Source organism: Ursus americanus, chromosome 5 (assembly GCF_024610735.1).
Source record: "Ursus americanus isolate L20-20 chromosome 5, mUrsAme1.1.p, whole genome shotgun sequence".
Taxonomy (NCBI): Eukaryota; Metazoa; Chordata; class Mammalia; order Carnivora; family Ursidae; genus Ursus; species Ursus americanus.
This window is the reverse complement of record NC_142131.1, coordinates 84,406,889-84,429,625: the sequence shown is the minus strand read 5'-3', so window position 1 is coordinate 84,429,625 and position 22,737 is coordinate 84,406,889. Positions and strand designations below refer to the sequence as shown.

The 22,737-nt window shown below is 37.6% G+C and overlaps 1 protein-coding gene across 1 annotated transcript in view; it reads left to right on the top strand.

Annotated features, from left to right (window-relative positions):
* LOC123791161 (butyrophilin subfamily 1 member A1-like) overlaps positions 1-22,512 on the top strand; it is a 63,914-nt gene extending 41,402 nt beyond the window's left edge. The window contains exons 4-6 of the mRNA XM_045795800.2: positions 19,038-19,103; positions 21,206-21,232; positions 21,941-22,512. Coding sequence (XP_045651756.1) covers positions 19,038-19,103; positions 21,206-21,232; positions 21,941-22,512 — 665 coding nt within the window. The remainder of the gene's footprint in view (positions 1-19,037; positions 19,104-21,205; positions 21,233-21,940) is intronic.
* Positions 22,513-22,737: the final 225 nt, after the last annotated feature.

Genomic DNA, 22,737 nt, shown 5'->3' with positions numbered 1-22,737 from the left:
TTTCTGGTCATAAATTATCAATTCTTAAAATCTCCCTCTATATGAGTAGTTATCAGTTGAACCTATGTTGTACTTTTGTAATATTATAGATAGGAAATCTAATTTTCATTTTAAAATAATCACACCATTGCAGCATTTTTTAAAATTATTTTTGATTAGCCAACTTAGAATCCATTTTTACTTTTTATATAGTGTTCAATGATTTATTACTTGTGTATAATACCCCACTGTTCATCACAATTGCCCTCCTTAATGCCTATCACCCGGTTATCCCATCCCCCCACCCACCTCCCTCTTGTAGCCCTCAGTTTGGTGAATCAGAAGAAATCAGAGAGGGAAACAAAACATTGCAGCTTTGTAAAATATTTCCCTTCTTTATTAGATGATTTAATTTTTAAAGCTCAAATAATCAAATATTTATTTAGGATTTTATCTGCTCTTAGTTTCAGAATATGAATTAATTTCTGAATTTCTCTCTTCATTTTTTTCTAAGTCCTATATTCTCTATTACTTAATAATAATTAATGTTAATTTGTATTTTAGATTATAAGATGCTAAACAAATATATCAACATCAATATCTGGCTAGGTTTTAAAATCTATATATTTATGTATTTTAGAGAATGGGTGTGAGAGAGAGTGGTGGGAGGGACAGGTGGAGAGACAATCACCAGGAAACACAAAACCTGACATGAGGTTTGATCTCCTGACGTTGAGATCATGACCTGAACCAAAACCCCGAGTTCCTTGCTTAATTGGCTGCACCACCCAGGTGTCCCAAAACCTGGCTCTTTTAAGGCTTTACATGTTTCTCTATGATATGTTTAATTGTTAAAATATAATATGCATAAGCTTTGATATACTGTATCCATATGCTTTTGTTTATTTGTTTTGATTTTGGTTTTTAACTCTTGACCTTGTTACTTAGAAGAATATTTTTAGAGTAATTTGATCTCTATGCATTTGCACTTGCTTTTCTCTATCTCTGAAATATTTCATTTCTGTGATCATTGACTAATTAACTCTGCTTTCCCTGTGGGGACCTGGTGAAACCTCACTGAGTAGTCTATGGGAACCCACACCCATGCATCCCCTCATTATTGCTTTGCATGGCGCTCAGCACATGTGACTGGCCAGGGCTCTGTGTCCTTCTTTGCTGAGAGTCACTATCCTGATTAGAGGGGAGCTAAGAGTGGCCAGTACACAAATACCCGTTGGGTGGAAAAATGATTTTTATTTATGAATTTTTCATTGTCTGTTTGTTTTGCTCCTTATTTTTCTAGATTATGTGGGAAAACAGAATATGAGCTCTGTTTTCTTCCCGGGTCTAGCTTTTAATGATCACATAACAACTAATTCTCACAGAGTCACTTATGTCATAATTAATCTCTTATGTCATAATCTCTTATATTGGCTTCATCTTATATTCTTCTGAGCCTCGTGTCTTTGGCTATACTGCTCTGAGGCACGAGTAAGGCATGGTGAAGAATCTTGGTCTGGAGCTGCTTAGAAATGGACTTGCTGGAGACCTCGGACTAGGCTCTATGAGACCTCAGGAGAACCATGGGGAGGGAGGAGTTCCTAAGAGAGTTACTAAGTACTCGTACCCCATGAAAGGGTATAAATAGGTTGGGAATTGGGAGGGAGGACCTTGAGGAATCTCCCAAAATCCTCCCCAAAAGAAAGTGTGAGCATTATAGCATCGAAACAGACAGATGACCCTCATGTGGGACAAGTTTTTCTCTTTCCTGTCCACAAGCACACACAATGCTCCACTTCAGCTCTTTTCCCTTGAGGAACTAGAAGCTTCATGGGAGGTGAGAGAAGGAGGGGAAAGGGGCATTGTATGGCCTGGGACAATTTAATACTCAAAATCTGAATGGAAAGAAAAAATTCTGGGAAGTTTATTGAAAAGGATAATAGTGAGATTGAATGAGGTTGCTTCTTGTGTAAACTTAATGATTTCCAGATTATTCTTTAAACCAGTCATAAAGGCACATATAACGGTGTGTCTTATAGTCTCATTTGGTAAAAAGTTTAATAAACAGATGTTTTGAAAATGTACTTATTAAATGAATTTGGCACTGTCCATGAAACATACTACATTATTATCTACTTAAAAACTTCTCAGGAAAGACCTTGTGAGGACATTTGCTGACTCTTATCTGAAGTACTCAAAACAGTGAGTTATTATGATACGGTTGGGTAAAAACCATGGGCCTTCTCATTGACTCTAATTAATGCAAGGTCAGGTAAAGCAAATCCTTCATCTGAGGAAATCTTCCCTTTGTCAGTAGTGTGTTTTCTTCTCTTTTCTTTCCTTTCCTTCTTTCCCTTTCCTTTCATTTTGTTTCCCTTCCTTTTCTTCTTTCTTTTCTTTTCTTTCTTTCTTTCTTTTTATTTATTTATTTGTTTGTTTATTTATTTATTTATTTATTTTTTACCAGTTTCTTATCAGCTTCCAGGTACTGTAAATAATCTTGTGATAAAATGAGGATCTGAAGGAAGAAAAATTTCAGACTTTCCCGTACCCCGTGGGGAATGGATAGCATTTGTAGGTCATTGGCATCTACTTTCTTAATTTTCAGCCCTCATCCAAAAGATACCTTTTTTAAATATCCTATTATGTTTCCAAATAAACACATTTATAAGTCAAATTGTATTTTTTAGATTGAGTTATGTTTCACTATTATTATTAATCAGAAAATAAGTGTCTCTCTCTGTGTCAGAGATATAGACTAGATCATCAAGTCTCTGGTCTCAGGGTTTCTGTTGTCAAATGGGACCCAGTTCTGTGAGTAGGGATAAGAGGACACATTCTAACATACTGTGGTTTTGTTTATTTCTTTATATAGACTATAAAGAAAAAGAGAATGGTAAATGATATTTATTTATATTTTTCAGACAAAATATAAGTTTTTATGAGACAACATTTTGAAATACGTTACTCTTATAGCACAAACACATTATTTACATTACAAGTCCTTTTTACAAAATGTGTGTTGAAAGAATACTGTGAAGATCATGATCTTAAAATATCTGTTAGAGTTCAAAAAGGACTTACAGAATCTGATCTCCAGTAATCAACCATATTATGATATAAATAAAACATAGCTGAACATCAGGGCTTACTCATACATAAAAATATGAATTCACTATCCCAGTGCTCAGCAAACAATAGCCTGTTGACCGAATGCAACTGCTGGCTTTTTGTACAGCTTCAAACTAAACATGGTTTTTGAACATTTTTGAAGTTGCATTGGGTGTTATGCGCAGCTAATGAATCATCGAACTTTAGATAAAAAACCAGGGATGTACTGTATGGTGACTAACATAATATAATAAAAGAAATACAAAAAAAAAACTAATCAAAAAAGAATATGCAGGGGCGCCTGGGTGGCTCAGTCGTTAAGCGTCTGCCTTCGGCTCAGGGCATGATCCCGGCGTTCTGGGATCGAGTCCCACATCAGGCTCCTCCGCTGTGAGCCTGCTTCTTCCTCTCTCACTCCCCCTGCTTGTGTTCCCTCTCTCGCTGGCTGTCTCTATCTCTGTCGAATAAATAAATAAAATCTTTAAAAAAACAAAAAAAAACAAAAAAGAATATGCAGCAGAGACACATGTGGCCTGCAAATATTTACTATGTGGTTTTTACAGAAAATCTGATGACCCCTGCATTATATGAAACCAGTTGAAAGAGCTAGCTACTAGAATGTACTGAGTATTTAAAAAAGACACCAGTGTAATGTGCCAGTACAATAAGCACTACTTATTTCTAAAATGAGGCAATTCTGTTTGAATATGTATATTTCCAAAATGTAACTACATCTGAAAGGTAGGTCTGTTACTTAACTCTACCCCTTTGTAATTTGGCCTCTGCATGAAATCACATTTTTAGGTGCTGAAGTAAACAAGCTCAAAGTACTTCAGATGTCAGTCATCATCAGTAGTGTGACCACCTATGGTCTTAAATGTTAATAAAATCCATAATTTAGGTATTGCTAATAGATAATATTGTTGCATTATTTAAATAACATGGATAAATATGTGTGTAGTTATCTCAATTCATTATTTCCAGAAGTAAGGGTAACTAGTTAACTTAGTAGCTACTTATTTTAAACATGGGAAATGGAAAAAAAAAAGTAAGACACAGCAAAAGGATTTGGAATGCAAAGACTTTAAAAAGGTTATACTTATTTCTGACTGAAATTTCCCACACTTGTTTCTGTCAACATTATAAAAAAGCCAAAATCCTGACACCCCGCTTATGATCTAAAAACAATTATCATACGATTTCACTCATTTATGGAACATAAGAAATAGCTGGGAGATCGGTAGGAGAAGAAAGGGAAGAATGAAGTGGGGGGTAAACAGAAGGGGGAATGAAGCATGACAGACTATGGACTCTGGGAAACAAACTCAGGGCTTCAGAGGGGAGGGGGAAGGGGAATGGGATAGACTGGTGATGGGTAGTAAGGAGGGCACATATTGCATGGAGCACTGGGTGTTATACGCAAGCAATGAGTCATGGAACTTTACATCAAAAACCAGGGATGTACTGTATGGTGACTAACATCATATAATAAAAATTATTATAAAAAAAGAAAAAAAAGAAACAACTAAAATATCTTACTGCCACTTTTTAAAAAGTAAAGTAGTCATAACACAGGGAAAGTTTTAGCCATAAATGAAGAAGAACCAGATGCATCAGCTAGGGCAGATGAGGGCTGGAAGTCAGGTGTGACATGTGCTCCATGCAGTGAGGGCCCTCATTCTTTGTGTCTATGGTAAGTAACTGCCTAGTACATAGTCAGTGCTTAGGAAACATAGAGAAAAAAAAAAAGAACTCTCTTTCACTTTGGAAGTTGCTCTCTCAGGACAGGTGCACATTCCACATTGAAATGATAAATGGAAACAAATATTCTCATATGTGTTATGGAAGAGGGTTCACGATGCCAGGAACAGATACAACAGTGAGACTGGCCTTAGTCCTGGGTTGTGGATTTGCTGAAGAAGCGGCAACAGAGATGAGACTAGTGGTAGTGAAGAGGACAGTTCGGTCAAAGAGAGCAGTAGCATGTGGAAAGGAGGAATCATAAAAGGCACTCCAGTCTGAGGGGATTTGAGCCATGATTCCATCAGAGGAGACATAAAATTCAGCTGCCTCTTGTCTAGAAAATCCCATCGGGACTGTAAGGCAGGCAAAGGCTGGGAAGTGCAGTGTCTCCTTAACATTCTAGGAATTTTGCATGTGACCCAGGAAACAGGATTTTGAATATTATCCATGAAAATGAAGAAATCTTGGAAATGTTGCACAAAAAAAGAGGTACAGTGACAAGATTTTCATTTCAAAAACATCATTTTCTTGAAGATAGAAAATAGATTATATGGTTAGCGGGGGGAAAAAAGAAAAAGAAAAGCTAGATGGAATCTGTTCTGAACTATACACTCATCTCAATAAACAAGTCTAAGAAGTCTATACATGCTTACTTACTTACTATTCATGGTTAGTCTTCAATGCCACCAATCGTACATATTATTTAGTTCTAATATAAGCCTAATGGTTTCATTAATTAGAAAGAAAACTGCTGTGTAGAATCTGTGGTATCATTCTGACTGCGGTTCTTGGCCTGGAGACATACAGGATAGTGTTTGAAATGCCGTCCTTGCTTCATCTCATTTTGAAATCATATTTGGATTTAGATTTTCTTTGTGATAAACTTTTTTATATAAGGAAAGCTGTTGATCCAAGGTGAAAGTACTCCGAGTGGGTCCATATAACACAAACCTCTTGTGATTGACATCAGAATTTACCTCAGATTAATCCAAACCTGAAAACCACTGCACATAAAATTATTATGTTTCAAATCATTCTTCTCAACTCATTTTTCTAGAATTGAATTAATACTTCCTTGGAGTAAAGAAAAACTTGAATTCATCTGACAAAGAATGCCAACAAACAACATTTCTCTTACTCAAAAAATTAAAAATTATTACCTGTGGAAGAAGGAAAGCATTTATCTATATTTTAAGGAAGGTGGGTTAGTCATGTGGGACATACCCTGACAGGAAAATATGTCATTATCATCATTATCATCATCACCAACAACCAAGATTTATTTATGAAACTGTTTTATAGAAAAGAAATTGTGCTTTAAAATGACAATATGTAGGTAAATAAAAAGCACCTATAGTTTCCCTAACGTCCCTCACCCTGAAACAAGAAAAACAAAATTAACGAAACACGTTGTAAAGAGTGAGGAGAAAATATGACTGAGGATGTAGACAGAAGGCAGACCATAAACAACCTGTCGCTTTTAGAATTTAGTATCAGTCCTAGGAGTGGTGGGAGTACTGAGGAATTTTGAATGAGGAGGAAATTAAACCTAATGAGATGATATGATTAGCATTTTAAAAAGACTGCATTAGAGAATCCATTTACGTGTGCAAGAGTGGGCATTGGGAGAGCAGTAAGCAGACTTCCCCAATAGTTGAGAAAGACTCAGGAGGGTGATGAGGTGGTGGGAAACTATGATGGAGCGAGAATCAAGAAGTCTCCATGAGGAGGTAAGGGAGAAGGAAGTACAAGCAGAAGGTCTCTCTTTCTGGCCTATGGAACTGGATACATTGACTTTGTTCACTGAGATGGTAATGAAATTCCATCCTCTAGTACCAGGAGCTCCTCAACTCTCTTACCATTAGTGATCTCTTCAATTGCCTAAACATTGATAATTAGTACAAGGCCCTCAGTGACACTTGGCCAGAAAAAAAAAATAAAGTTTAAGTTTCATTCTCTGCTTTTTATTTATTGCTTTGTCTTTGGTTTTATAGTCACAAACTGTAGTCATTTAATATATTTTTTATTCAGTCGTTTTTCTGTGTGTCATTTCTCTTTCATTCTCTTTCACTCAGATTATCTCAGGGATGAGATTTATAACTGACCAATACATTTTTTTGTTTTGTGTTTTCTGTCTGAAAACCTGACCTTGTCAAATTGGATTAATAGACCATTCTCTCATGAGCCAAAACAGCTCAAACACACTCTAGTGAGTCCATTAATGAATTCATTTTCATTTGTTTTTGTTCTGTTTTGTTTATGTTTTAGAATCATTGAGGAAGAAGTATGGTGAGTTGATTTATTTCTTTTCTTTAAAGTTTATTTATTTATTTATTTATTTATTTATTTATTTATTTATTTATTTATGAAAGAGGGAGAGTGAGGAAGAGAGAGAGAGAGAACATGAAGGGGATGTGCAGAGGAAGAGGGGGAAGCCGACTCCCCGCTGCAAAGGCATCTTGACTTAGGGCTTCATCCCAGGACTCCAGGATCATGAACTGAGCTGAAGGCAGATGCTTAACCAACTAGGCTAACCAAGTTCCCCAAGTTGGTTGACTTCTACCTCGGACAAGCTCATGCTTCCATTTAGAGGAGAATGTCACAGATTCAAGGAGTGCCTGCACAAACATGGATCAAAAAGAGAAGTTTGCTGGGTCTGCATACTTGGAGCATTCCCGTAGAACTGACCATATCCATGTCTAAAAGTGAGAGACTTGGGTGAGAACTTAAGGAAAAGCTAGTGTACTGTTTTTGATATATGAGCACCTCTCTAGCCACATTCTGGGGGACTAGCTGTGTCTGGTCATTTTCAGCGATCTAGGGCAGAAACCCTGTTCCATTCTGCTCATTAAGTGATTTGCCAGAGTCACTTAGAGGAAATGATCCCAAAACTAAGCATGCCTCAGAATCACATGGAGGGCACATACTGCTGGCACACACTGCAGAATTTCTGATTCCACACTTCTGAGTGGGGCTCCAGTATTGGCACTTTTCACAAAGCCCCCCATTAGAAATGCTGAGGCTGCTGTGCCTGGACCCACACCATGAACAATGCTGCTCTGTCACATTTGAACGGATGATTTGGAAACATATGAAGAGTGAGTAAACGTGCAACTTGACATTTCTTGGGATGAGCAGTGAAGCCTGATTGGCTGCTTCAGGTAATTCCTCACTCTGGATGCCTCTAGCTTGCAAAGGCTCAGTGATCCTGCCCCAGTGTCTTTCAGCTCAGATGCACACAACATGGAATCTGGGTGAACTCGGGGGAGGTTCCTAGGATGAGTTCCACACAATCATCAGATGGATCTGCAGCATGTGACTTAGTTCTTGAGGAAAGGAGACTGTAGATGATGGAGTTGTGGGCATATTTCATGATACTCTGGAATCCCTTCAACATCATCCATTTGAGATGATGTGCACCAGGCCTGTGTCCTTGTCTCTCCTTTCTGTCTCTAATTTTCCCAAACTCGCGTAATATTACACCAAGTCAGAGCTTGAAAGATTTGAGTAAAGTCTGCTTCTCAAGACATTCACCCACACAGGCTTTGTTGATTTCTTCACAATATATATTTTGTTTTTATACAGAAGTCCCAGCTGCAGAGAAAGGTAAGTGGTAATTGTTTATACTTTAGAGGGGAAAGTTACCATAGTAAAGTATATTTGATCTATGAAAACCTTATAACCAATGGACTTCCACATCTTAAACCACCAATTCTTTTAAATGGTCTCCCTATATATGATTAGCTAAGAATTGAAACAATGATGTCCTTTTGAAACATTACAAATTGTAGTTGTGTAACCAAAACGCGTTTTGGATTTCCCACAGGTTGGCAGCATTATTCAATTATTTTCTTGATTATTAGTTGCTTTCTCTTTTTAAAAAGAATTTCTTTATTTAACTGAGAGAGCGAGAGCTTGAGTGGGGTGATGAGCAGAGGGAGAGGGACAAGTAGACTCCACAATGAGCATGGAGCCCAATGAGAGGCTGTGACCCATGACTCTGACAGGAAGACCTGAGCCAAAAAAAAAAAAAAAAAAAAGAATCCAGAACGTTAAATGACTGAGCCACCCAGGCACCCTGAGATATTGTAATCTGTAAGGCTGAAATAAAATATTCAGAGATTCCTTTATGATTTTTTTCGACTCTTGTACAATACAAAGAAACACCTGAAGTGCAATCTTTCTCTTGGTTTTCTTCTAATTCCTAAATTCGTTCTTATTAAATGATAGTAAATGATAAGTTGTAGTTTCTATATGAAGATGCCACCTGAAGGTATCAACATCAATATTTGGCTATTTTTTATGACATTTATGTATTTCTATTAGAGAGAGAGTATGAGGAGAGAGACTGGGGGTGGGGTAGAGGGAGAGGCAGAAGCTGACTATCCTCTGAACAGGGAGCCTGACTCAGGGCTGATTTCCAGGACCCCAGGATCATGAAATGAGCTGACAAAGATATTTAACCAACCTAGTCAACCAGGCCCCCGAGTTGGTTGACTTCTAACACCCAGAAGCTAATGCTTCCATTTAGAGGAGAACATAAAACATTCAAGGAGTGCCTGCACAAAGATGGATCAAAAAGAGAACTTTGCTGGGTCCGCATACTTGGAACGTTCCAATAGAACTAACCTTATCGATGTCTAAAAGTGAGAGACTAGGGTGAGAACCTAAGGAAAGGCTAGAGAAGTGTTTTTATATATGGGCACTGCTCTAGCTACAACCTGAGGAAGTAGCTGTGTCTTGTCATTTTCAGAGATCTAGGGCAGAAACCCTGTTCCATTCTGTTCATGAAGTGATTTATCCAGGCCACCTAGAGCAAATGATCTCAAACCCAAGGAAGCATCAGAATCACATGGAGGGCACAGAATGCCGGCACACACCGCAGAATTTGACTCCACACTTCTCAGTCGGGCTCTAGTGTTGGCATTTCTCACAAGGTCCCCGTTCGTAATGCTGATGCTGCTGTGCCAGGGGCCATACCATGAAGAATGCCACTATACCACACTTCAGCTAATGAAGTGGAAACATATTAAGAACGACGAAACTTTCAAATTTACCTTTCTGGGGTTGAGCAATGAAGCCTAACTGGCTGCTTCGGGTTCTTCCTCATTCCGGATGCCTCTCCCTTCCAAAGGCTCAGAGATCCTGTGCCAGTCTCTTGCATTTCAGACACACACAACATGTAATCGGGGTAAACTGAGGGGAATTTCCTAGGATGATCTCCACACAATCATCAGATGGATCTGCAGGAACTGACTTAGCTCCTGAGGAAAGGTGACTGCAGATGATGGAATTATGGGCATTTTTCATGACACTCTGGAAGCTCTTTAGAAAACATTCATTTGAGGGGTGCCTGGGTGGCACAGCGGTTGAGCGTTTGCCTTCGACTCAGGGCATGATCCTGGTGTTATGGGATCGAGCCCCACATCGGGCTCCTCCCCTATGAGCCTGCTTCTTCCTCTCCCACTCCCCCTGCTTGTGTTCCCTCTCTCGCTGGCTATCTATCTCTGTTGAATAAATAAATAAAATCTTTAAAAAAAAAAAAAAGAAAACATTCATTTGAGATGCTGACCACCAGATCTCCATCCCCGTCTCTCCTCTCTGTCTCTATTTTTTGCCAAGTAGCTATCTATTACACCAAGTCAGAGCCTGAAAGAACAGAGTAAAATCTGCTTCTCAAGACATTTAATCACGCAGGCATTGTCGAAGTCTTCATAATATCCATTTTGTTTTTATACAGAAGTCCCAACTGCAGAGAAAGGTAAGTGGTATTTGTTGTATATATCTTAGAGGGGAAATTTTTTTTAGAATAGTATCTCGGATCTATGAAAATCATATAAGCAATAGATTGCCACAACTTAAACCAGCAATTCTTTAAAATTGCCTCCCTCTATATGAATATTTAGCAGTTTCAACTCCGTGTTGTCCTTTTGTAACACTATGTATTGTAGATTGTATAAACTATATGAATTTTAAATTAGTCACAGCATCACATCGTTATTCGATTATTTCTTGAATTATTAGTTGCTTTATATTCTTTACAAGAATTCTTTTATTGTATTGAGAGAGAGAGAGAGAGAGAGAGAGAGAGAGAAAAGAGAGAGCTTGAGGGGGGCGATAAGCAGAGGGAGAGGGAAAAGTAGACTCCACACTGAGCATGGAGACCCATGAGGGCCTGGAGCCCATGACTCTGAGATGAACACCTGACCCAAAAGAGGAATCCAAAACTTTAACTCACTGAGCCACCCAGGCCCCCTCAGGTATTTGAATATTTAAGGGCCCAATGAAGTATTCAGATATTCCTTTAAGAGTTTTCCTAATATTACTTGTAAACTGCAAAGGAAGGCCTGAAGTGCAGTCTTCCTCTTGCTGTTCTTCTTTTTTCCAAAATTTGTGATTTGGAAACATGCTAAGAACTACTCCAGAATTTCTGATTCCACACCCGTGAGTTGGGCTCACCCATTTACATTTGGGCAAGGTCCCCTGGTATCAAAGCTGATGCTGCAGTGCCAGGAGCCACACCATGAAGTATGCCGCTCTATCACATTTGAATTAATGATTTGGACACCTACTAAGAACTACTAAGCACTAGAATGTTCATATCTTGGGATAAGGAATGAAGCCTGAGGGAATTCTTCAGGCTCTTCATCACACAGGATGCCTCCTCAATCCAAAGGCTCAGTGATCCCCTCCTAATCTCTTGGAGCTCACTCCCCATGTATAATCTGAGAGAAAATAGGGAATATCCGAGGATGATATCCACACTATCCTCAGATGGATCTGCATGGTGCGACTTGGGCTTTGAAAACAGGCGAATGTAGATTTTGGATTGATGAGCATATTTCATGGGACTCTGGAATCTCCTAAAAATCATCCGTTGGAGATGATTACTCCAGACCTGCATTCTTGTCTCTGTTTTCTATCCCTTCCTTTCTCCTACTGGGGTAATATCTTACCGAGTCAGAGCTTGAAAGCGTTGAGTGAAGTCTGCTACTCAAGTCTTTGCTCCACTGTTGCTTTGCTCAAATTTTTTTTTCATATTTTCTTTTTACACAGATGTCCCACCTGCAAAGAAAGGTGAGTAGTATTTGTTTAAGATTTCATTGGGAATTTATCACAAAAAGTGTATTTGGTCTAGGAGAATCTTATGAGCACTTGATTTCCACATCATAATGTTTCAATGCTTTCTCATGGTCTCAAGACCTATGATTAGTCAAGGGAGAGGGAGAAGTTGATGCTCCCCTGAACAGGCTGGCTGACTCAGGGCTTGGTCTCAGGACTCCCAGATCATGACCTGAGCTGAAGGCAGATACCTCACCAACTGAGTCAACCAGGTTCCTCGAGTTGGTTGACCTCTACCTCGTAGAAACTCATGCTTCCATTTGGAGGAGAAAGTCACGGAGTCAAGGTGTGCCTGAACAAACAGGGATCTGAAAGAGAAGATTGCAGGAATTGTGCATGCCCTTAAAGTTCCCGTAGAACTAACCCTATCCATGTTTAACAGTGAGAGACATAGGTGAGAACTCAAGTAAAGAACTGTTTTTCCTTAGGAGCACTGTTTTAGCCACATCCTGAGGGAGTAGCTGTGTCTTGTCACTTTCAGAGATCTAGGGCAGAAACCCTGTTCCATTCTGTTCATGATGTGATTTATCCAGGCCACCTAGTGCAAATGATCTCAAACCCAAGGACGCATCAGAATCACATGGAGGGCACAGAATGCCGGCACACACCGCAGAATTTGACTCCACGCTTCCCAGTCGGGCTCTAGTGTTGGCATTTCTCACAAGGTCCCCGTTCGTAATGCTGCTGCTGCTGTGCCAGGGGCCATACCATGAAGAATGCCACTATACCACACTTCAGCTAATGAAGTGGAAACATATTAAGAACGACGAAACTTTCAAATTTACCTTTCTTGGGTGAGCAATGAAGCCAGACTGGCTGCATCGGGTTCTTCCTCGCTCTGGAAGCCTCTCCCTTCCAAAGGCTGAAAGATCCTGTGCCAGTCTCTTGCATTTCAGACACACACAAAATGTAATCAGTGTAAACTCAGGGGATTTTCCTGGGATGATCTCCACACAATCATCAGATGGATCTGCAGGGACTGACTTAGCTCCTGAGGAATGGAGACTGTAGATGATGGAATTATGGGCATTTTTCATGACACGTGCTTCCCTGTGTCTCTTATCGATCACTTCTGTTCACCTAGTTTGGCAAATATTTTACCAAGTCAGAGCTTGAAAGAACAGAGTAGACTGGGCTTCTCTAGACATTCCTCCTCAGGTACTTTGTTGAATAATTATTCTTCCTTTTTTTTTTACACAGAAGACTTAACTGCAGATACACATAATAGGTTTTAGTGTGTATTTTAGAGGTGAAGATACCCTAGAAAAATACATTAGACCTTTGAAAATTATATAGGCATTTGATTTCCACATCAGAAACTATCAATTCTTGTAAATGGTCTCCCTATATATGATTATTTGTCAGTTTACTTTTGGCACATTATGCTTACAGTAGTACAACCAATTTACCTTTTAAAACAGTCTCGTTATGGCATCTTTTTGAAAAACATTTCCTTTGTTCAGTAGATGATTTAATTTTAAACAGTGAAATAAAGAGATATTCTTTATGATTTTATCTGCTATTACTTTTAAAATGCAAATCAAGGTTTTCTCCTAGTTTTTTCCCCTAATTCGTATATTCTTCATTATTAAAGAATAATTGATGTTCATTTATATTATATATGCCAGCCAAATATATCAACAAGAGATTTTGGTTCTTTGAAGGCTTTACATTTTGTCATATGGTATGTTTAATTGTTGAAATATACCATAGGTATGCTTTCATAAGCTGTATCCATGTATGTTTCTTTTTATTTTATTTTTTAACTCTTGACATTGTTACTGAGGGGAATATTTTTATAGTAATTTGATTTCTGTTCATTTGCATGAGTCTCTCTCTATTCCTGAAATATATCCTTTCTGTGGCCCTTTCCTAATTTGTCCACTTTCCCTGTGAGAACCTGGTGAACCCTCAGTAGTTCAGACAGGGATCTGAGTACCCTATGGGAACCCACAGACATGCATCCCCTCATTATTGCTTTGCATGGTGTTCTGTGCATGGAACTGCTCAGGGCAATGTGTCCCTCTTTCCTCAGAGTCAGTAGCCTGATCAGTACAGAGCTAAGTGTGGCCAGTCCACCAGTACCTGTTGGGTGGAAAAACTGGTGCTTATTTTTGCATTCGTCTTTGTCTGTTTGTTTTGCTCATTATTTTTCTAGATTATGTAGGAAAAAAGAACATGAGATCTGTTTTCTGTCCTGGTCTAGATTTAAAGATCACATAACACCTAATTGTCACAGAATCCCTTCTGTCATAATTAATCTCTTCTACTCACTGCTTTTGTTATTGTTCAGAATCTTATGTCTTTGTCCGTATTTCTCTGAGCCATGAGTAAGGCAAGGTGATGATTGCTTAGAACTGGACTTTCCTGAGACTTGGGGGATGCTCCATGAGACCTCAGGAATATCATGGGGAGGAAGGAGTTCCTAAGAGACTTACCAAGTACTCATTCCCCATGAAAGGATATAAGTAGGTTGGGAATTGGGAGGGAGGACCTTGAGGAATCTCCCAAAATCCTCCCCAGAAGAAAGAGTGAACATTACAGCATCTGAACACACAGAGGATGCTCATGGGAGACAAGTTTTTCTCGTTGCTGTCCACAACGTACACTCTGCTCCATCTTCAGCTCTTTTCCCTTGAGGAACTAGAAGCTTCACGGGAGGTGAGATAAGGAGGGGCGAGGGTCGTTGTTTGGCCTGGACAATTTCATTCTCAAAACCTATATGGAAAAAACAATTCTGGGAATTTCATTTGAAAGGCTAATAGTGAGATTAAATGTGGTTGCTTCCTGCATACACGTGATGATTCCCAGGTTATTCTATAAATCAGTGATGGAGGCACATAGAGCTGTGTGTTGTATAGTTTCTCAGATCAAATGTTTAATAAATAGCTATTTAGAAAATGTCCTTATTTAAATGAATTTGGTCCAGTTCATGAACCATACTATACTATCTACTTAAGAAACTTCTCAAGAAAGGCCCTGTGAGGCCACTTCTGACTCTTACCTGAATTACTCAACACAGTGAGCTATGCTGATGTGCTGGAGGGTAAAAACCATGGGCCTTCTCATGGACTCTACGTCTGCAGCCATGGAGATTTCAATCTGCAGGACAAATCAGCAATAGGTTCAGATGATGTGTGAGGTCTCCAGGACTGTCGGACTAAACAACCTGTGGTTTGGAACATTTTATGTTGTGGATGAGGAAACTAACACTCTGCTTCTAACACTCAAGAGACACATTGTATGTGTTTATGGTTGTTCACAGAAAGGCTCTATTGCTTGAGGTGAACAGGTTAAAGAAACCACCTCACTAATGCAAGGTTAGCTAAAGAAAACCCTCCCTCTGAGGAAATCCTTAGGAAGTATATTTTTCTTTGTTTGTGTTTCATTTCGTTTCATCATCTTCCAGGAACTGTGAATGTTCTTGTGATAAAATAGGGATCTGAAGGAAGGCCAGTTTCAGGCTACCTCCTATTCTCAGAAAACTGAATGGAATTGGCAGGTCTTTGGCACCTGTTTTTTCAACTTGCAGACATCATCCAAAAGATTCCCTTTTAAATATCCTGTTTTATTTCTATAAACACATTTACAAGTCAATGTGTGCATTTTTAGATTGTTATTTTGTTATTGATTATTATTATTAATTATTCAGAAAATAAGTGTCTCTCTCTGTGTCAGAGATATACACTGGATCATCAAGTCTTTGGTCTCAGGGTCTTTGTTGTGAAATGGGACCCAGTTCTGGGACAGATTTTCTGTGATTAGGGATAATCAGAAGGGGGAATGAACCATGAAAGACTATGGACTCTGGGAAACAAACTGAGGGCTTTAGAGGGGAGGGTGTGGGGGATTGGGATAGGCTGGTGATGGGTAGTAAGGAGGGCACATATTGCATGGTGCCCTGGGTGTTATACGCAAGCAATGAGTCATGGAACTTTACATAAAAAACTTGGGATGTACTGTATGGTGACTAACATAACATAATAAAAAATCATTATTAAAAAAAGAGGTCACATTCTAACTTACTGTTGTTTTGTTTACTTCTTGATTAGAGAAAACTGAAAAAGAGAATGGTAAGTGATATTTATTTTTGACTGAAACAGTGTTTGCATGTGCCACACTTGATGCTCTTTCAGTATTATAAAAAAGCCAAAATTCAGACCCACCACTTATGATCTAAAAACGTTAAGAAACAACTAAAATATCTTTCTGCTACTTTTCAAAAAGTAAAGTAGTCATAACACAAGGAAAGTTTTAGCCATAAATGCAGAAGAACCAGACATGTCAGGTAGTGCTGGTGAGGGCTGGAACTCAAGTCTGACATGTGCTCCATGCAGTGAGGGCCCTCATTCTTTGTGTCTATGGTTATTAACTGCCTAGTCCATAGTCAGTGCTTAGGAAACAATGAGGGAAAAAATGATTCTCTTTCACTTTGGAAGTTGCTCTCTCAGGACAGGTGCACATTCCACATTTAAATAATAAATGGAAATAAATATTCTCACAAACATTGTGGAAGAGGGTAAGTGTTACCAGGAACACATACAACAGTGAGATTGGCCTTAGTCCTGGGTTGTGGATTTGCTGAAGAAGAGGCAACAGAGAAGAGATGCATGGTAGTGAAGAGGACATTTCAGTCAAAGAGAGCAGTAGCATGTGGAAAGCAGGAAGCACAGGAGACTCTAAAGACTGGGCAGATGTGAGCCCATGATTCCATCAGATTAGAGATAATATCCAGCTGATTCCCTTCCAGAAAATCCCGTCAGGACTGTAGGGTAGACAAAGGTTATGAAATGCAGTGTTTACCATTCTATGAATTTTGAATGTTGCCTAGGAAACAGAAATTTGGATATTATGCAAGAAATTCAGGGAATCATACAAATATTTTTGACTGCCGTGAATCTCTTGTTTATAGTTGTATTATCTATTGACATAAATGTTATTTCTTTAGCTGCATGACAATTTCAGTTTCATAAATCTTAAAAAAAATAAAAAATTAAGTAATATCTTAAAACTCTGCCATATCTTTCAATATAAATGTCTTCTTCATTTTACGTAACTGATTTCTCTTATAGTACCTATATTCTTGTCCTAACGTATGTAGCTCATACAGAAACAGCTAGAGAAGATTAAATGATATATCTTGATTGCATTATACAATTAAATGTGTTGAAATGATAAACAATTATGCTTAGAACTTTCTTAGAACAGTATTTTGTTGTTTTCATTTTAAAATAAAATCACCATTTTGATGAAGGTTAATTCATGATGTATGTGCATATTTATAGTAGACTTTCTTTAAAATTCATTAACTTTAGGGGCATTTGGTTGTCTCAGTCAGTTAGTCATCTACCTTGGCTCAGATTGTGATCCTGGAGTCCTGGGATTGAGGCGAGCATCCAGCTTCCTGCTCAGAGTGGAGATTGCTTCTCCGTCTGCCTCTGTTGCAGAGTCCTGTTTGTGCTCTCTTGCTCTCTGTCTGTCAAATAAATACAAAAACCTATAAATAAAATCAAATAACTTTATTTTCTAGTAAATACAAAACTTTCACAAAGGAAAAAAAGAGCTCTGTTGATAACTGGATGCTAAATATTCTTAAGTCATGTATGATTACAAGTACATTTTGAACACTGTATTGAACACATATTAAACGTAATATGCAAAGTAATGTATCTGGCAAAATTCGCGTACATAAGAATTCTGTTTTTCTTTAAATTTTTAATTTTTATTTGGGATGTTTCTATATTCCAGTATGTTGGCTATACCAGCATTAGCTAATACCTCTGATATCTGTATCACTTCTTATAATTATAATTTCTATTTTGTGGTGAGGACATATTTTTTAAAGATTTATTTATTTATTTATTTATTTATTTATTTATTTATTTATATGAGAGAGAGAGACTGGCAGAGTGTGGGAAGGGCAGAGGGAGATAATCACAAGCAAACTCCCCACTGAGCTTGGACACCAGCTCAGAGCTCCATCTCAGGACCCTGGGATCACGACATCAGCCAAAATCAAGAGTTGGACACTACCAACTGAGCCATCCAGGCAGCCCTGTAGTGAGGACATTAAAAATCTAATCTCTTAGCAACTTTGAAATAGTTCTTTATAACATAAATAAAAGCAAATAAGTGCTTATTTGCCTTACGTTTTTTATTGATATATAAATGACATATTTCGTTGTGTAAGTTTAAGGCGTACATGTTGATTTGATACATTTACATATTGTAATATAATAACCACCTTATTAGCTAACACCTCCTTAAAATTGCATGATTATAATTCATTTGTTGAGTGAGAACAATTAAGGTCTAGCCTCTGAGCCACTTTGAAGTTGATAATGCTTTAGTGTTGACTACAGTCACAATGCTGTGCAAAGATCTCCAGAACTTATTCATATCCTAGTTGTAAGTTTTCATTCTTTGGCTACCATCTCCCCAGTTCTCCCCATCCCAACCTTCCAGTAATAACCATTCTATTCTGTTTCTATTACTTCAGTTTTTTTTTAATTCACATATATGTGATACCATACATTATTTTTCTTTCTCTTTTTGACTTCACATATCATAATGCATTCACATATCATCTCCATTCATGAGGTCACAAGAGCCATTTCCATTTTTTTAGTGCCTGAATAATAATAAAATTATATATACAAATATAATTATATATAATTATAAACTTATATATATAAATATATAAGTATAAATAATATATTATATACATAATATATAATTATATAATACACACAATTAATTATAATTATATATATATATAATTGTGCACATTATATATAATTCTTTATAATGTATGTACAGATATACACACAAACACACCACACATGAATATATAATGTTGGTTCTTTTCATGTGCCTGTTGTTCTTTTGGGTATTTGTACATCCTCTGTGCAAAAATGTGTACTAATTTCCTCTGCCCATCTTTTTAATCAGACTGTTTGCTTCTTGCTATTGAGTTGAATATGTTTTTTATATATTTTGGATATTAACTCTTTTATCATGACTTTCAAATATTTCCTGCCATTCTGTATGATGTCATTTCATTTTGTTGTTTTTCCTCACAGTTCTGGAAGCTCGGAAATCCAAGGTCGAGGCACCAGCAGGTCTGGTATCTGAGAATCCACTTTCTGGTTTGCAGATGGTCATATTCTCACTGTGTTCTCACATGGCAGAAAGCTGAGAAAAAGAACAAGTGTTCATGGCTCTCCTTATAAGAACACTAATCCTCTTCATGAGGACACCAATATTTTATGACCAAATCACTTTCCAAAGCCCACACTTCCTAATATGATTACACCAGGTGTTAGGCTTTTAAAGTAATAATTTACTAGAAGGAAATTCAGTCCATAACATAACATTATAGGCAAGGTAGTCAAACACTTTCTTGGTGAAAGGTTAAAAAAAGAAACACTGCCAAAATGGTTATAGAATTCTATACTTGTTAAATTATTAGGAAATACCTACACACTACAGTAATATGGGACTTTGCTAGGAAAGAGACCTGAAGTTTATATGTGGGTCCATGTACCTCCCCTACCTCCACCTCCATGCCCAGCATCTTGTGCAAAGGAAGAGAATAAAATAAATAGATAATAATGAGAGAAACTAGAAACAAAGAGAGAAAAAGAGCAGCAAAGAAATATAGATAAAAGCCAAAGACAGGAAAGGCATGGAGCTGTGCACCAGTGTGGTGAGGGTCGTGGCTTATAGTCACAGTGAAGTGGCCATGAGGAAAATTGCAATACCAGTTGTGGTTGGGTGTATGTCATTGTCCTTCTGAGGTGTGTGCCTATATGTGTTTATTTGTGTGTGCGTGTGTTTGTATATTTTATGTATTTCTACACCTCTAGATTCAGTGGGGTAAAGATTTTCATAATATAAAATGACACATAATTGCAAAATTCACCATGTACTCAAATTCTTTCTTAATATGTTAATCATATTGGGGCAAATTTGCGTTTTTAAAACAAACATTATAGCAAAAGTCACTGTGTTTAGTTATTTTCTTAAATTTTTAAAAGATTTTTAAATTTATTTTAGAAGGGTTGGAGCAGAGGGAGAGGGAGAGAGAGATGCAAGCAGACTCCACACTCAGTGTGGAGCCAGATGTGGGGCTTGATCTCAAGACCCTGAGATCAGGGCCCTGAGGTCCTGATCTGAGGCAAAACCAAGAGTTGGATGCTTAACTGTGCAGGAGCCCCTCCATTTAGTTTTTAATTCTTCAGGTGTTAGAGAAACAAAAAATTATATCCAAACCTCACTGATGCTTTCAGTGCTACCTTCTTAAATATGTACTTTTTTTGTTAGTGCAGTCTGCAGGATTCCATGTGCTTAATGAAAACACCTGGGAGTGGGTATTTCTGGGCAAAAAAATGTGCATTATGATCCTTTGAATTATGCTAAAGCAATGGCAACCAAAAGGCTTTAAACCGTTATTTTCCAAACCTGTAACTTTAATCCACCCATTGTCTTTTTCTTAACACAAATGATTTACATGTGCAAATATTAGAAAAAGAGTCTAGTTAATAGCTCCTAGCCACATTCTCACAAGGATTTCTCCCTGTTTTGCTTTTTGGGAAAGCTTCATGGAGAATTTGATAAGTAATATTTCTCTCTGAGAATAGAAATGTAAATATATTTCAAAGCAAACTCTCACTACATCCCATTCATTCAAAAACAAACTGAGGGCTTCAGACGGGATGGGGGTGGGGGAATGGGATAGGCTGGTGTTGGGTAGTAAAGAGGGCACGTATTGCATGGTGCACTGGGTGTTATATGCAGCTAATGAATCATCGAACTTTACATCAAAAACCAGGGATGTACTGTATGGTGAATAACATAATATAATAAAAATATTATGATAAAAAAATGCAGCCTGAGTTCCAAGAGCTTTACAATAAAAATTGATGGTTTCCAACTTACTTGTATTACAGAACCTCAACAACCAAGAAATGCAAGCTGCAATATCTGTAGACTGAATAACGTATTTTATAAATTAAATGTATAATTATTTTTTAAATGTTGTGAGATAACTCTTATGACTAACAAAATAAAAAATAAAAGTTCATGAATGTAAAAAAAAAGGATAAAAATCCTGGGAGAAGATGAGCAACGGAAATGGCCACCTCTAGCCCTGACTCCTGTACCTGCCTTTTGACCACTCATCTCTTTCCTGTTTTACTCACTGCTAAGTCTTGGTTTCAAAACTATAATTTTTTTCTTTTAATTTTAGGGTTGGAATTTGCTCGGAGATTTGCAGGTAACTAGAGACTGAAGTACTTGGATATGGATTCTTACTTTTAGCCAGCATACTGGGTCACTATAGAAGGAGACTATAACACACTCACAAACTCACATAGAATACACACACACACACACACACACACACACACACACACACCTTTTATTTTTCCTCTGAAACTTCCATTTTATCATGAATATTGTCAAAAACATTCAGATTTGAAGTAAATATATGCAATTTTTTCATCAGTTCATAAATCAAATCAGGTCTGTACCTGAATCCAAACATTAATGGTTATTAATAATTATAGTTGGACAAACATCTCTAAATCTTGTTGTCTCAACTACAAAATAAAAATACTTCTCCATTTGACTATTTGTTATTAAAATTAAAAATGTATAAATGTATTTCAAACAGCACTAGGGACATAATAAGTGTTCAGTGTAACATTGGTCATATTCAAAAAAATATTTTGACTAGAAAAAAATCTAGATGTTTAGATACCCATTTTTTTTCCATTCTGAACAAATGCTCATTATCAAGTTATCAAGTGTGTATGTTGATAAATAGAGGTGATATAAAACGCATGACATGAGGGAAAGGAGCAGCTTCATTTGAGGAAAGCTGTAGAAAGATCCAAGACAAAGGAGGGTCACTTGTATGATGTGTTAAATGTTGTGGATTATTAGTGATCACAGCCAAGACTGACAACATGTTCTTCCGTAGAAAATGTTACCTTGGATCCAGACACAGCTCATCCATATCTCCAAATTGCTGAAGACAACAAAAGTGTGAAAGGAGGTGTTATCTTGCAGGATCTACCCAAAAGTACACAGCGGTTTGATAACCTAGTCTGTGTATTAGGTCAGCAAATGTTTTCTGAAGGTAAACACTCCTGGGAAGTGAGTGTGAATAATAAAATGGAATGGACTTTAGGCATTTGTAAAGATTCTGTCTGCAGACAAGGAGAAATCACAGTGTCCCCAGAGACCGGGTTCTGGACACTGTGCTTGAATAAAAGTAATGACTACCAAGCTGTTGCAAATCCACCAGTAGTACTCCACGTTGAGAAACCTCCTAAGATTATTGGAATCTTCTTGGACTATGAGGCTGGGAAGGTCTCCTTTTATAATGTGACCACCAGGTCTCACATCTACACCTACAAAGAGTGCTTCACAGAGGCCTTGAGACCATACTTTTATCCTGGTCCCCTCTACAATGGTCAAAATGGAAACCCTCTGACCATCCTGCCCTTCAGTCATTTAGACAAGCCAGGAAGAAGATTTCTTTGTGACTGAGGAAAAACTGATCTATTGTGAATCTGCTGAGACTTTATATATATATAAAGACTATATATACATATATATATCTTTTATTTTTGAATGATCAGAATGCTGGACTTCATCCTTCAAATAAATCTAAAAATCATTTTGATGCCATAAGTTATATGTTTTTACCATTTTAGTCCTCATTATGTCTATATGTTAATGAATAAGAATTATTTGATTTGAATTACATGCTAT